This window comes from Aquarana catesbeiana, linkage group LG09 (assembly GCF_042186555.1).
Source record: "Aquarana catesbeiana isolate 2022-GZ linkage group LG09, ASM4218655v1, whole genome shotgun sequence".
NCBI lineage: Eukaryota > Metazoa > Chordata > Amphibia > Anura > Ranidae > Aquarana > Aquarana catesbeiana.
In genome coordinates this window covers 44311469-44326998 of record NC_133332.1, presented here as the reverse complement: position 1 = coordinate 44326998, position 15530 = coordinate 44311469, and the positions used below count along the sequence as shown (strand labels likewise).

General features: G+C 44.7%; 1 protein-coding gene across 1 annotated transcript in view; it reads right to left on the bottom strand.

The window, feature by feature from the left end:
- Nucleotides 1–10857: 10857 nt before the first annotated feature.
- The window catches only part of LOC141107556 (uncharacterized), a 146237-nt gene continuing 141564 nt past the window's right edge, over nucleotides 10858–15530 (bottom strand). The window contains exon 34 of the mRNA XM_073598380.1: nucleotides 10858–14480. Coding sequence (XP_073454481.1) covers nucleotides 13629–14480 — 852 coding nt within the window. The 3' untranslated portion in view covers nucleotides 10858–13628. The remainder of the gene's footprint in view (nucleotides 14481–15530) is intronic.

The following is a 15530-nucleotide window of genomic DNA, read 5'->3' as shown; positions in this document are numbered from 1 at the left end:
TGGTCTCTACGAGTTCAGACCTATTGACATCAACATGAAATGGTTCCTATCGGCATATGAGTGCGTGGGGAGCGTTTAAAGCACAGCTTCAAGCGGTCAGCTTCAAATACACAGTAGAAATGTGGACATAGGAGTTTCTTTACTGCCCATAGAATTAGTGTATCTGGTTGGTCAGTCATGAAATTCACACACCTTTCCCATGATGCCATAGTCAGAAAGTGCAGAATTTCTCCACCATTTTTCATCATGGCACCCTTTAAAAGTATACAAAATCTCAAGGCACCCCAGTATAAAATGTAAAAAAACAAAATGTTACTTATCAATGGGGAGCCTCAGCCTGAGACAAAGCACACAAGGTTGATATTAAATTCACATCAGAAGCTCCCCATCACATCAGAGGTCCACTCATTACATCAGAGGTGCCTCCATCACGTCAGAAGCTCCCCTTCATATCAGAGGTCCCCCCATCAAATCAAAGGTCCCCTCATTACATCAGAGGTCCCCTCATTACAACAGAGGTCTCCTCATTACATCAGAGGTTTCCCATCACATCAGAGGTTCCCTCATTACATCAGATGTCCCCTCATTACATAAGAGGTCCCCCGATCACATCAAAGGTCCCCCAGTCGACTCAGAGCCCTGCGTTCACATAAAAGGTCCCCCCTTCACGTCAGAGCCCTACATTATATCAAAGGTCCCCCCCGTCACATCAGAGGTCCCCTCATCATATCAGAAGCTCCCCTTCGACATCAGAGCCCCCCCCCCATCATATCATAGTTACATAGTAGGTGAGGTTGAAAAAAGTCCAACCTATGTGTGTGATTATATGTCAGTATTTTATTGTATATCCCTGTATGTTGCGGTCGTACAGGTGCTTATCTATTCGTTTTTTGAAACTATCGATGCCCCCCCCTGGTGAAACCACTGCCTGTGGAAGGGAATTCCACATCCTTGCCGCTCTCATAGTAAAGAAACTTCTACACAGTTTAAGGTTAAACCTCTTTTCTTCTAATTTTAGTGAGTGGCCACGTGTCTTATTAAACTCCCTTCAATGAAAAAGTTTTATCCCTATTGTGGGGTCACCAGTATGGTATTTGTAAATTGAAATCATATCCCCTCTCAAGCGTCTCTTCTCCAGAGAGAATAACTTCAGTGCTCGCAACCTTTCTTCATAACTAATATCCTTCAGACCTTTATTAGCTTTGTTGCCCTTCTTTGTACTCACTCAATTTCCAGTACATCCTTACTGAGGACTGGTGCCCAGAACTGGACAGCATACTCTAGGTGCAGCCGGACCAGAGTCTTGTAGAGTGTCAACATTATCGCTTTATCCCTGGAGTTAATCCCCTTTTTATTCATGCCAATATTCTGTTTGCTTTGTTAGCAGCATCTTGGCATTGCATGCCATTGCTGAGCCTGTCATCTACTAGGACCTCCAGGTCCTTTTCCATCCTAGATTCCCCCAGAGGTTCTCCCCCAGTGTATAGATTGCATTCATATTTTTGACACCCAAATGCATTATTTTACATTTTTCTACATTAAACCTCATTTGCCAAGTAGTTGCCCACCCCATTAATTTGTTCAGATCTTCTTGCAAGGTTTCCACATCCTGCGGAAAAGTTATTGCCCTGCTTAGTGTCGTCTGCATATACAGAGATTGAGCTGTTTACCCATCCTCCAGGTTGTTTATGAACAATTTAAACAGGATTGGTCCCAGCACAGAAACCTGGGGGACCCCACATCCCACCCCTGACCATTCCGAGTATTCCCCATTTATCACCACCCTCTGAACTCGCCCTTGTAGCCAGTTTTCAATCCATGTACTCACCCCGTGGTCCATGCCAACGGACCTTACTCAGAGGTCCCCTCATTACATCAGAAGCTCCCCTTCGACATCAGAGGTCCCCCCATCATATCAGAGGTCCCCTCATTACATCAGAGGCCCTCCATCACATCAGAGGCCTCCCATCACATCAGAGCCCTGCATTTACATCAAAGGTCTTCCGTCACATTAGAGGTCCCCTCATTACATCAGAGGTCCCCCATCACATCAGAAGCTCCCCTTCGACATCAGAGGTTGCCCCATCACATCAGAGGTCCCCTCATCACATCAGAAGCCCCACATCACATCAGAAGCCCTCCATCACATCAGAAGCCCCGCCTTCACATCAGATGTCCCCCCATCACATCAGAGGTCCCCCATCACGAGAGGTCCCCTCAATACATGAGAGTTCCCCCCATCACATCAAAGCCCTGCCTTCACATTAAAGGTCCCCTCATTACATCAGAGGCCCCCCATCACATCAGAGGTCCCATCATTACATCAGAGGTTCCCTTGTTACATCCGAGGTCCCCCATCACATCAGAGCCCTGCCTTCAGATGAGAGGTCTCCCCCCATCACATCAGAGATCCTCTCATTGCTTCAAAGGTCCTACCGTCACATCAGAGGTCCCCTCGTTATATCAGAGCCCTTTTTTCAGAGGCTCCCCTTCATATCAGAGGTCCCATCACATCAGGGGTCCCCTCATTACATCAGAGCCCTGCCTTTGCATCAGAGGTCTCCCCATCACATTAGAGGTCCCCTCATCACGTCAGAGCCCTGCCTTCAGATCAGAGGTCTCCCCCCATCACATCAGAGATTCCCTAATTACATCAAAGGTCCTCCCATCACATCAGAGGTCCCGTCGTTACATTAGAACCCTTTCATCACATTTTCACATAAGAGGTCCCATCACATCAGAGGTCCCCTCATTACATCAGAGGTCCCCCATCACATCAGAGGTCCCCTCATCGCATCAGAGCCCTGCCTTCACATCGGAGGTCTCCCCATCACATCAGAGGTCCCCCATCACATCAAAGGTTCCCCCCATCACATCAGAAGCGCCCCTTCGACATCAGAGGTCCCCTCCATCATATCAGAGGTCCCCTCATTACATCAGAGGTCCCCCATCACATCAGAAGCCCCTCCATCCCATCAGAAGCCCTGCCTTCAAATCAAAGGTCCTCCCTTCACATCAGAGGTCCCCCATCACATCAGAGCCTTGCCTTCACATCAGAGGTCTCCCCATCACATCAGAGTCCCATCATTACATCAGAGGTCTTCACTTCACATTAGAGCCCTGCCTTCACATAAGAGGTCTCCCCATCACATCAGAAGTCCTTCCATCACATCAGAGGTCCCCTCATTACATCAGAGCCATTTCATCACATCAGAAGCTCCCCTTCACATCAGAGGTCCCATCATTTCATCAGAGGTCCTTCCATCACACCAGAGGCCTGCCTTCAAGTCAGAGGTCCCCCCATCACATCAGATATCCCCTCATTACATCAGAGGTCCTCCCATTACATCGGAGGGCCCCTCATTACATCAGAGCCCTTTCATCACTTTAGAAGCTCCCCTTCACATCAGAGGTCCCCCAATCACATCAGAGGTCCCCTCATTACATCAGAGGTACCCCCCAAAACATCAGAGGTCCCCGCAATCACATCAGAGGTCCCCCCAATCACATCAGAAGTCCCTCCATTACATCAGAGGTCCCCTCATTACATCAGAGGTCCCCCCATCACCACAGAGTCCCCTCCCATAGTCCTCTCATCCATCTCTGATCCAGGACAAACTCAGTCTTGTGCTTGCAACACCCTGGGGAACCCAAAAATACCCAAGGGTGCAAAGGCATCCTGGATGAAAAAGTGAGATAGAGATACCAACACTGCAGCTTTCTTTATGCAAAACATAGTTTGGATGTGTAATGGCACCCCTTCATTGTCTATTGAAAACGGCAGACAGAACCAGGTAATAATCATACTCTACAATCAAGTTCATTTTGATCAAACTCATCAGAGAGAAGACTAGGAGAATTGTGAGCTGACTTTGTCAATTAAGTTTTACAGAGGGTTATATTCCCAAGTGTGACAACCATCTTTATCTTAGATGTGGTAAAAAAGAGATAATGGGTTGTCTGCACCCGGGGCAGGCTGATCTGGGTGTACTTAAAAACCTTGAGTGGAGAAGCTGCAAGCTGGAATTTGACAGTAATAATGATGTCTTCTGCCTGTCTAATTAACAAAAAGAGTGCCAGCTGGTTGTTTTAATGGCCCACAATTAATTACTGCTTATTACGTTGAAATAAAAGGAAGGTAAAAAAAGCATGCTAATGCGTTTCAGGAGACAAACAATCCATTCATCAGGGTTTAAAAAGAAAATGAAAAAGGCTTCTTACAGGACTTTATTTATAAGGCTCCTGGAAAGTGTTATATGACAGAAAATGGAGCATCATAAGCCACAATAGATGTGTACTAGAGACACACATGCACTAAATTAAAGTATAACTAAAGGCAAATCTTTTTTGCTTTGTTTTTGATAGAGTGGAGAGGGATTAGGATGCTTGTCAGTTTGTATTGCTGTCTGTGCCCCCATTAAGGAGATTCACCCTCTCTCTTTGTCCAATTTACCATTATAATTGAAAGTAAAAGAAAATCCCAAATTTTGGGTTGTCCCCAGAAAATTAATAGAGGGGAAATGTTCAAATTGGGACACTAGTTCTGGTGACCTGGCCCCCAAGGAATTCCCTTAATTTGTAGGGATTTCTTTGCACTTCCTGTTTGTCTATGGGACAGGAAGTGAAAAGAAATCTCTGCAATGGACCACAGATGTGGAAAAAAAATCTGAGAGGGGTTATAAACTTCCCTTACGCTATGCAAAATTAAAAAAAAAAAGTTTTGCCTATAGTTCTACTTTAAGTGTTGACTGTTATAGGGTGACCAGACGTGCCTGGTTTCCGGGAGCAGTCCCTGGACTGAGGACACTGTCCCCGGACCAAGTCTGTCCCCAGTTTTGTCCCCGGCGGGTGCTTGGGAGTGCTTAAGCCTCTCTGCTGCTTCCTCAGCCAATGAGAAAGCCATGTACCTGCCCCCTTCCTCAGCCCATCTTATTTGATTTCTAAGCTAAGCTGTATAAGGAGGAGGTTCCAGCAGATCGATAGGAGGGGGACAGGAGATCAGTGGAGAGAATACATCTTGCTATGGAGGATGGATTACAAGAGGCAGACGGATAATTTCTCAGCCTCTTCAGTGAGCCTGTGAGTCTAAAGAAACAGTTTCTGCCAGATATGAGAGAGCAGAGGCTGTTTTCACAGTGTGTAACACAGAATGTTAGAAGAGCAGTACCAGGACAGGATGTCTGTGTGTTCTATCCCTCCTTCCCTCCATCCCACCCTCCATCCATTCATCCATCCATCCCTCCCTCCCCCATACATCCCTCCCTCCTCCCATCCATCCCTCTTTCCATCCATCCCTCTATGAAACCATCCCTCCCTCTATACAACCATCCATCCCTCTATCCTCTATTCATCCCACCCTCTATCCAACCATCCCTCCTGCCATCCATCTATCTAACCATCCATCCAACCATCCCTCCCTCCCTCCATCCATCCAACCATCCCTCTCTCATTCATCCCTCCATTTAACCAACCATCCCTCCCTCCATCCATCCAACCAACCATCTCTTGTTTCATCTAACATCCCTCTCTCCCTCCATCCAACCATCCCTCCCTCCCTCATTCAACCCTCCATCCAACCACCCCCCCCCCCCCATCCAACCATCTCTCCCTCCAACCATCCCTCATCCAACCATCCCTCCAACCATCAAATCAACCATCCTTTGATCCATCCATCTAACCATTCCTCCCTCTATCCATCCAAACATACAATTATCCATCCCTCCATCCATTCATCCCTCCCTCCCTCAAACCATCCCTTGCTCCATCCATACATCTATCCCTTCCTCTATCAATCCCTGCCTCCATCCAGGCCATCAGGCTAGGGCTCTTACACACAGGTGGCTGAGCCTATTCAGTGTAGCGCACTCCTGATCTCTTTACTGTATACATAGCGCACTCCTGATCTCTTCACTGTATACATAGCGCACTCCTGATCTCTTCACTGTATACATAGCGCACTCCTGATCTCTTCACTGTATACATAGCGCACTCCTGATCTCTGCACTGGGTACGTAGCGCATTCCTGATCTCTGAACAGTGTACATAGCGCATTCCTGATCTCTGCACTGTGTACATAGCGCATTCCTGATCTCTGCACTGTGTACATAGCGCATTCCTGATCTCTGCACTGTGTATACAGCGCTTTCCTTATCTCTGCACTGTGTATGTAGCGCATTCCTGATCTCTGCACTGTGTACATAGCGCATTCCTGATCTCTGCACTGTGTACGTAGCGCATTCCTGATCTCTGCACTGTGTACATAGCGCTTTCCTTATCTCTGCACTGTGTATGTAGCACATTCCTGATCTCTGCACTGTGTACGTAGCGCATTCCTGATCTCTGCACTGTGTTCATAGCACATTCCTGATCTCTGCACTGTGTACGTAGCGCATTCCTGATCTCTGCACTGTGTACATAGCGCATTCCTGATCTCTGCACTGTGTACATAGTGCATTCCTGATCTCTGCACTGTGTACATAGCGCATTCCTGATCTCTGCACTGTATACATAGCGCATTCCTGATCTCTGCACTGTGTACATAGCGCTTTCCTTATCTCTGCACTGTGTATGTAGCACATTCCTGATCTCTGCACTGTGTATGTAGCGCATTCCTGATCTCTGCACTGTGTACATAGCGCATTCCTGATCTCTGCACTGTGTACGTAGCGCATTCCTGATCTCTGCACTGTGTACATAGCACATTCCTGATCTCTGCACTGTGTACGTAGCGCATTCCTGATCTCTGCACTGTGTACGTAGCGCATTCCTGATCTCTGCACTGTGTACATAGTGCATTCCTGATCTCTGCACTGTGTACATAGCGCATTCCTGATCTCTGCACTGTATACATAGCACATTCCTGATCTCTGCACTGTGTACATAGCGCTTTCCTTATCTCTGCACTGTGTATGTAGCACATTCCTGATCTCTGCACTGGGTATGTAGCGCATTCCTGATCTCTGCACTGTGTATGTAGCGCATTCCTGATCTCTGCACTGGGTACATAGCGCATTCCTGATCTCTGCACTGTGTTCATAGCGCATTCCTGATCTCTGCACTGTGTACGTAGCGCATTGCTGATCTCTGCACTGTGCACATAGCGCATTGCTGATCTCTGCACTGTGTACATAGCACACTCCTGATCTCTGCACTGGGTACGTAGCGCATTCCTGATTTCTGCACTGGGTACGTAGCGCATTCCTGATCTCTGCACTGTGTACATAGCCATTCCTGATCTCTTCACTGTGTACATAGCACATTCCTAATCTCTGCACTGTTTATGTAGCGCATTCCTGATCTCTGCACTGTGCACATAGCGCACTCCTGATCTCTGCACTGTGTACATAGCGCATTTCTGATCTCTGCACTCTGTACATAGCGCATTCCTGATCTCTGCACTGTGTACATAGCACATTGCGGATCTCTGCACTGTGTACATAGCGCACTCCTGATCTCTCCACTGGTTACGTAGCACATTCCTGATCTCTGCACTGTATACATAGCGCATTCCTGATCTCTGCACTGTGTACATAGCGCTTTCCTTATCACTGCACTGTGTATGTAGCGCATTCCTGATCTCTGCACTGTGTATGTAGCGCATTCCTGATCTCTGCACTCTGTACATAGCACATTCCTGATCTCTGCACTGTGTACGTAGCGCATTCCTGATCTCTGCACTGTGTACATAGCGCTTTCCTTATCTCTGCACTGTGTATGTAGCAATTCCTGATCTCTGCACTGGGTATGTAGCGCATTTCTGATCTCTGCACTGTGTATGTAGCGCATTCCTGATCTCTTCACTGGGTACATAGCGCATTCCTGATCTCTGCACTGTGTACATAGCGCATTGCTGATCTCTGCACTGTGTACATAGCACACTCCTGATCTCTGCACTGGGTACGTAGCGCATTCCTGATCTCTGCACTGGGTACATAGCGCATTCCTGATCTCTGCACTGTGTACATAGCGCATTCCTGATCTCTTCACTGTGTACATAGCACATTCCTGATCTCTTCACTGTGTACATAGCACATTCCTAATCTCTGCACTGTTTATGTAGCGCATTCCTGATCTCTGCACTGTGCACATAGCGCACTCCTGATCTCTGCACTGTGTACATAGCGCATTGTGGATCTCTGCACTGTGTACATAGCGCATTCCTGACCTCTGCACTGGGTATGTAGCGCATTCCTGATCTGTGCACTGTGTGCGTAGCACACTAATGATCTCTGCACTCTGTACAAAGCACATTCCTGATCTCTGCACTGTGTACATAGCGCACTCCTGATCTCTGCACTGTGCACGTAGCACACTCCTGATCTCTGCACTGTGTACAGTGGGGCAAAAAAGTATTTAGTCAGCCACAATTGTGCAAGTTCTCCCACTTAAAAAGATGAGAGAGGCCTGTAATTATCATAGGTATACCTCAATTATGACAAAATGTGGAAACAAATCCAGACAACCACATTGTCTGATTTGGAAAAAATTTATTTGCAAATTATGGTGGAAAATAAGTATTTTGTCAATATCAAAAGTTCATCTCAATACTTTGTTATATATCCTTTGCTGGCAATGACAGAGGTCAAACGTTTTCTGTAAGTCTTCACAAGGTTGTCACACACTTGCTGGTATGTTGGCTCATTCCTCCATGCAGATCTCCTCTAGAGCAGTGATGTTTTGGGGCTGTCGCTGGGCAACACGGACTTTTAACTCCCTCCAAAGGTTTTCTATGGGGTTGAGATCTGGAGACTGGCTAGGCCACTCCAGGACCTTGAAATGCTTCTTACGAAGCCACTCCTTCATTGCCCGGGCGGTGCGTTTGGGATCATTGTCATGCTGAAAGACCCAGCCATGTTTCATCTTCAATGCCCTTGCTGATGGGAGGAGCTTTGCACTCAAAATCTCACGATACATGGCCCCATTCATTCTTTCATGTACACGGATCAGTCATCCTGTTACCTTTGCAGAGAAACAGCCCCAAAGCATGATGTTGCCACCCCCATGCTTCACAGTAGGTATGGTGTTCTTTGGTTGCAACTCAGCATTCTCTCTCCTCCAAACACGACGAGTTGTGTTTCTACCAAACAGTTCTACTTTGGTTTCATCTGACCATATGACATTCTCCCAATCCTCTTCTGGATGATCCAAATGCTCTCTAGCAAACTTCAGACGGGCCCGGACAGGTACTGGCTTAAGCAGGGGGACACGTCTGGCACTGCAGGATCTGAGTCCCTGGCGACGTAGTGTGTTACTGATGGTAGCCTTTGTTACGTTGGTCCCAGCTCTCTGCAGGTCATTCACTAGGTCCCCCGTGTGGTTCTGGGATTTTTGCTCACCGTTCTTGTGATCAATTTGACCCCATGGGTTAAGATCTTGCGTTGAGCCCCAGATCGAGGGAGATTATCAGTGGTCTTGTATATCTTCCATTTTCTAATTATTGCTCCCACAGTTGATTTCTTCACACCAAGCTGCTTGCCTATTGCAGATTCAGTCTTCCCAGCCTGGTGCAGGTCTACAATTTTGTTTCTGGTGTCCTTCGACAGCTCTTTGGTCTTCACCATAGTGGAGTTTGTCCTTTATAGGACACCTTTATACTGATAACAAGTTCAAACAGGTGCTATTAATACAGGTAATGAGGGGAGGACAGAGGGGCCTCTTAAAGAAGAAGATACAAGCCTGTGAGAGCCAGAAATCTTGCTTGTTTATAGGTGACCAAATATTTATTTTCCACCATAATTTGCAAATAAATTCTTTCAAAAATCAGACAATGTGATTGTCTGGATTTGTTTCCACATTTTGTCTCTCATAGTTGAGGTATACCTATGATGACAATTACATAGCGCATTCCTGATCTCTGCAGTGCATGTAGCACACTCCTGATCTCTGCACTGTGTATATAGCGCACCCTTAAACTCTGCACTCTTAAAGATGCGCATGCCTGAACTCTGTACGTAGTGGACACCTGAACTCTGCACTCTGTACATTGTGCACTCCTGAACTCTGCACATCACGCACCCCTGAACTCTGCACTCTGTACATCACGCACCCCTGAATTCAGTACATAGCGCACTCCTGAACTCTACACTCTGTACATAGCGTACCTCTGCGCTTCTTTGGTAAGAATAAAATCCAAAATATTCCTTGGAAACTTTCTTCCCTATCTTATCTTCTTAACATTTGGTAGTCATAGCCAAAAATATTCTAAGAAGTATCTTTTTTTTTTTTAATCTCTGGACGAAATGTGAGAAATAACGTATATCTATCATACAATCATTCCATAAACACATACCACATACACTGCATATATAATTTGAGGAAAATATGCTTCTAAAATAGTTTACCATTTGCCAATTAAAAAAAAAAATATGTCTTCAGATTTCATTTTAAAAATCTGGTCACCTTAGACTGTTAAGTTTAACTATGTACAGAGTCCTGCTGTAGGAAGCCCTTTTTTTAGTTTTCAAACCCTGATGAAGGGGGGACTGTTTGGCCCTGAAACATGTTGGCTGTTATTTCAACTTATCTGCAATAAATAATGGCAGGCCCTTAGACCGGCTTTTGTTGATTTCCCTCTAATCAATCAAGCATCCGGGTGGATGGTCAGGATCCTTCCAGATTCTGGAGCGGTTCTGTGACATCTGCTGACAGCAGGCTTTAGCCAGCTGCAAGCTGACTCTGGGTCACAGGAGTGGAAAAGTAAGTGCATTCCTCTGACCCACAAGAGAAGAATGACTAAAAGAGCTTTGGCCAAATTTATCTTTTAACTTTAGTAGTGCTTTGAAGTTATCTCTCAACATTTTTATTTCACATCGACTATTCTTATTCATTTGCAAACATCAAGACACAACAGACAATATGTATTATTTACTTAGTTTTTAATAAAAAATACACCCCGATGAGATTCACTGTACATACTAGTACATACCCTTTGCTTTTACATCAATAAGAGAACATGGTTTACTTTTAAGTGCTTCACATATGGAAATATTTAAAAAAACATCCTATATACAATGGGTTTTATTTATCAAAGTATCAGAAAGAAAAAACGTTCTTGTAGCACAGACCAACCAATTAACCAACCAAATTTAGTTTTGGATAGAGTGGAGAGGGAGTCAAAGACCTGTCAGGTTTTTGTTGATGTCTGTGCCCCCATTAGGGAGAGTCACCCTCTCTATTTGCCTGGTTTACCATGATCACTGAGAGTGAAAGTGAAAGAAAATCCCCCAAATTTTGGGTTGTCACTAGAACAAGAATGGAACAGAAATTTTCCAATGAGCACACTAGTTCTGGTGACAGAGATTCACTCAGTTGAGGGATTTCCTCTCACTTTCTGTTTTGGCTATCGAATATCGATGGTCTAGCAGGGGTCTCCAAACAATGGCCCTCCAGTTGTTCAGGAATCAATTCCCATCATGCCTAGTCATGTCTGTGAATGTCAGAGTTTCACAATGCTTAATGGGACTGGTAGTTCAGCGGAGGGCCGTAGTTTGGAGATCCCTGGAAATACCCCTTTACAATGATAGTCAATGGAAATGACTCCTTTACATATGGGCTCAGTGTAACTGGTCCCTTTACATTGGTGGCCAGTGGAAATACGATCTTTTATATTGGTGTCCAATGGAAATGCCCCCCTTACATTGGTGGCCAGTGAAAATGCCCCCTGTACATTGTTGGCCAGTGGAAATACGATCTTTATATTGGTGTCCAATGGAAAGGCCCCCATTACTCTGGTGGCCAGTGGAAATGCCCCCTTACATTGATGGTTAATAGAAATGCCCCGTTTACATTGATGGTCAGTAGAAACGGCAGCTTCACACCATGTTGGGTAAAACAAACAACTGACCGCATGGGAATATGTCAAGCATTGTGAAATCATTAGGGTGGCAGTCATTAGGAACAACACCCAAACGCATCTTTGGGGCAAACCTGCACTATGGCAATAATGTGATTTCTCCTGTGTTGGGGCCCATTCAAAATGAATAGGCCGCATTAGTGTACTATAAGGTTTTGTGTATTTTTGCATAATAATTTGATATCGCTATGGATTGCGGCTACGTATGTGCATCACTTTGTTGGTCCAAATTGTGTTTTCAATATTTTCTGTTGATTATTACTGTAAAGCTACAAATTATTTGACACTGGTCTTTATCAATCTAGGTTATATATATGGGGCTTGGAAAAAACAGCTATACTTACGATCAATAGAGACCTGGTTATAAGCATCTTGACAAGGGTCACATGATCAAACACCACAAGAGATCCCATATTCCTACTAATATGCCTAAATTTATTGCAGAGCTATATTACTAAAATAGCTCAGAAGTAATTTTTGAACACAGGACAATTTAAACTTGAAAATATAATACCCATTAGATCTGGGAAACCCAAATTTATAGCATTAAAGGTTAATTTCCCTATTCCCAAAGAAATGGAAAGATGTGCTATTAATACATTAAATATACATGCTGAGCCACAGTAGGACTGCTGGATAATGGACTTCTCACTTTCCATATGTAAAAACTGGCACTCTATTGGCAGTTTACTATCATACAATAGTATACGGGTGAGCACCTGTTCACTAATATTTTGGTACACTCTTGAGCAACAACATCTAAAATGTTATTTGTTTTAATGACATGTTTATGACAAGTGTCAAATAAGTTTTCCTTTTTCAGACTCAGGAGCACACTTGAGTACTTGTCATTGTCAATGAGCACCTTTGCGTGTCCAAATATATACCACGGAACCCCATATAATTGACTGGGTCTCCCAAAACCAATAAGCACCCACCAAATTCTGCCTGAGGACAGACATATTTCCCACAAACGTCTCTACTGGTTGTCTGCATCATTTTAGTGCAGCCTTCTATATGCCAGCTACTTGTTTGGTTATTTCCACCACGTTCAAGCACCTTTGATATCTTATACTATGGCTTGCTCCTTTACCTTCTCTTACCTTGTATGAGGAACCTTACTACTTACAGATACACTTACAACACTTACAGAAACAATTGGAGGTCTTACTCCTCTACATTTTCCTTAAGGCTCTTATGGCAAAAGAAGAGGTATATTTTGGTGTGGTTGCAAAGTTCAGACCATGATTAATCATGGCTGAAAAACACAGAACAATGTTCAACTGCTGCTCCAATGTCTTAAAATTTAAGTTTTTCCCCCTGTTTTTGTCATTATCATAATATAATATAACTGAGCTTCACTTCTTCTATGTAACATAGCAAATGTTTTTGTTTTGCAGTCACTTAAATAGTCACATCAAGATGCCTACACATTTAAAGGTCGGAGTTGGATGGATCCCATTAGATAGGTAGCCATTGGACCTCATTAAATGTTGCAATTACGAAAAGGTTTTGTGTGATTCTCTAGCTCCTTCAAAAGTGCCTGCTGGTTCCAAGACCGCTTGGACCGGCCCTGAATTCTGCTGTAGTTCATCCATCCTCTCCTTGTCTTGGTTTAAACCAATTGGCACTCATGCATCTTAATTTGATGCCTTTCCTAGCGCCTTCAAAAGCGCATGCTGGTTCTGAGAATGCATCAACTGGCTCTTGAATTTTTGGCAGTCACCAATTCCTTATCTTGGTTTAAACCCACAATCCATGTGCATCTAAAATCTTTTTATGGTGATGCAATTCCCCAGGGGTTCCTGGATTCTGGTGAAGGAGTAAGGAATGGGTGATGGTGCATGCATGTTTTTTGTGAAGACTGTGTTTCTTCAGGACTGGCAGGGGATGGAAATCCATACTGTGATGAAGGTGGGGTCAGGTAGATATTGTGCCCCAGCTGGTCAGTAGGAGTGCAGGGCAAGTCTTTGTTTGGTATCGGCTCTGCGGCTGGAGTGGAACAGAAGTTGGGGCCTGGCTTTTGGCAGTTTGGAGATTGTGGATGTTGAGATTCTGGCAACCAGTGGGCATGAGGGGACATCTGTTGTCCTCCTGTTGAGTAGGATGCCTCAGGCACGGTACATCCTGTTGGACAAAAATGAACTCTCCATCCTCTATGACCCCACTGGCATCCTGCTACCCCTGATGAGAAGGAGCCACTGCGAGCATAGGGTGGACAATTACCTCCATAGTTGACCATAGCGTGATGAGATTGGCAACAGTTGCTCTCTGATTGGTTCCCTGGCAGAAAGGGTGGTGCTGAAACAGGAGGAGGATTGTGATAACAGGAGCTGCTCAGGTCTATGTGCGGTAACGGGGCAGGCTTGGTTGGCTCTTTGACTCTAGGCCGCGGAGTCTTTTTCAGCTGTGGTGCTCCAACCAGAGGAGTAGCAGGTGTGTTGCGGTTCACTATTTGGCTGCATTCTTCAAGAAGGCGTTGAATATCTCTGTGTCCACGTTCACGTGCTGCATGTCGAGGCTGATGGCCTACATGATCACACAACTCTCGATTTACTTGGTGCTCGAGGAGAAGGCAGACAGCTTCGTAACTACCCTCCCTAGCGGCCAGGAACAGTGCAGTTTGATCCTGTTTTGGACATAATGAAACAGAAAGGTAATCTTAGCAGAGTGATACTTTGGTGACAATGTTATATCATACAGAGTATAAATCTAATGTTGTATATGTTTTACGTTGTAAAAAAAATTATATTTATTGAATTATCCTGTATTAATTAATTAGTTGGAAAGAATTTAATCTACTATTTGCCACAAAGCAACCTCTCTCCTAAGCTGGTTTAACTCTTGTGTTACACTAAAAAACATAAAATGATTGTTATTTGAAATAAATTGAATCCATAATAGTTCTAGTTCCACCAGTGTGATAAGTATACCAACCATGCAAAGAGGTTGTTTATTTTGTTTACTTACGTTTTTTTCCTATAAATGTCAGTTCCACCCAGTGGTCATAATGTGGCATTTGCCTGAAATATCTCAATCAGGAGAATACGGCATTATGGCAGCTAGCTGGAGGTGACAATCGTAGGAAATAAACGTATTATGGGAATTAATCATGACAGGACTTTTGTTCTCTCTTTTAAATTTATTACCCAATGGGATGCACTGGCTAATGTCCTTATTTAATATGCTCTTAAAGCAAACCCATCTCTCCTCCGTGTTCTTTGTTCCCAAGATTTTATCCCAAATTATGCCTTCTAGCAAGGTTCGTACTTGATATCTGGGAAGTCCAAGTTTAATTTCTAGGATCACATGTCTCTCTATGGATATAACAGGATGGGCTCTAGAGTAACAATGCCCAGGTCTTCCTGAAAGTCAGTAACAGTCTGGTCTATGTGGTGTCCATCATTAAGTTTGAATCCTGAAGAAGCTATTAAGATCCCTTTCACACTGAGCCGCCCCGAGCGCCAGCGGTAAAGCGGCGCTATTTTTAGCGCCGCTTTACCGCCGTTTTAGCGGCGATATTCAGCCGCTAGCAGGGCAGTTTTAACCCCCGCTATCGGCCGAAAAGGGGATAAATCCACCCGCAAAACGTCGCTGCAGTGGCGCTTTGCTGGCGGTATAGCAGCGCTGCCCCATTGTTTTCAATGGGCAGGAGCGGTGGAGGAGTGGTATATTCACT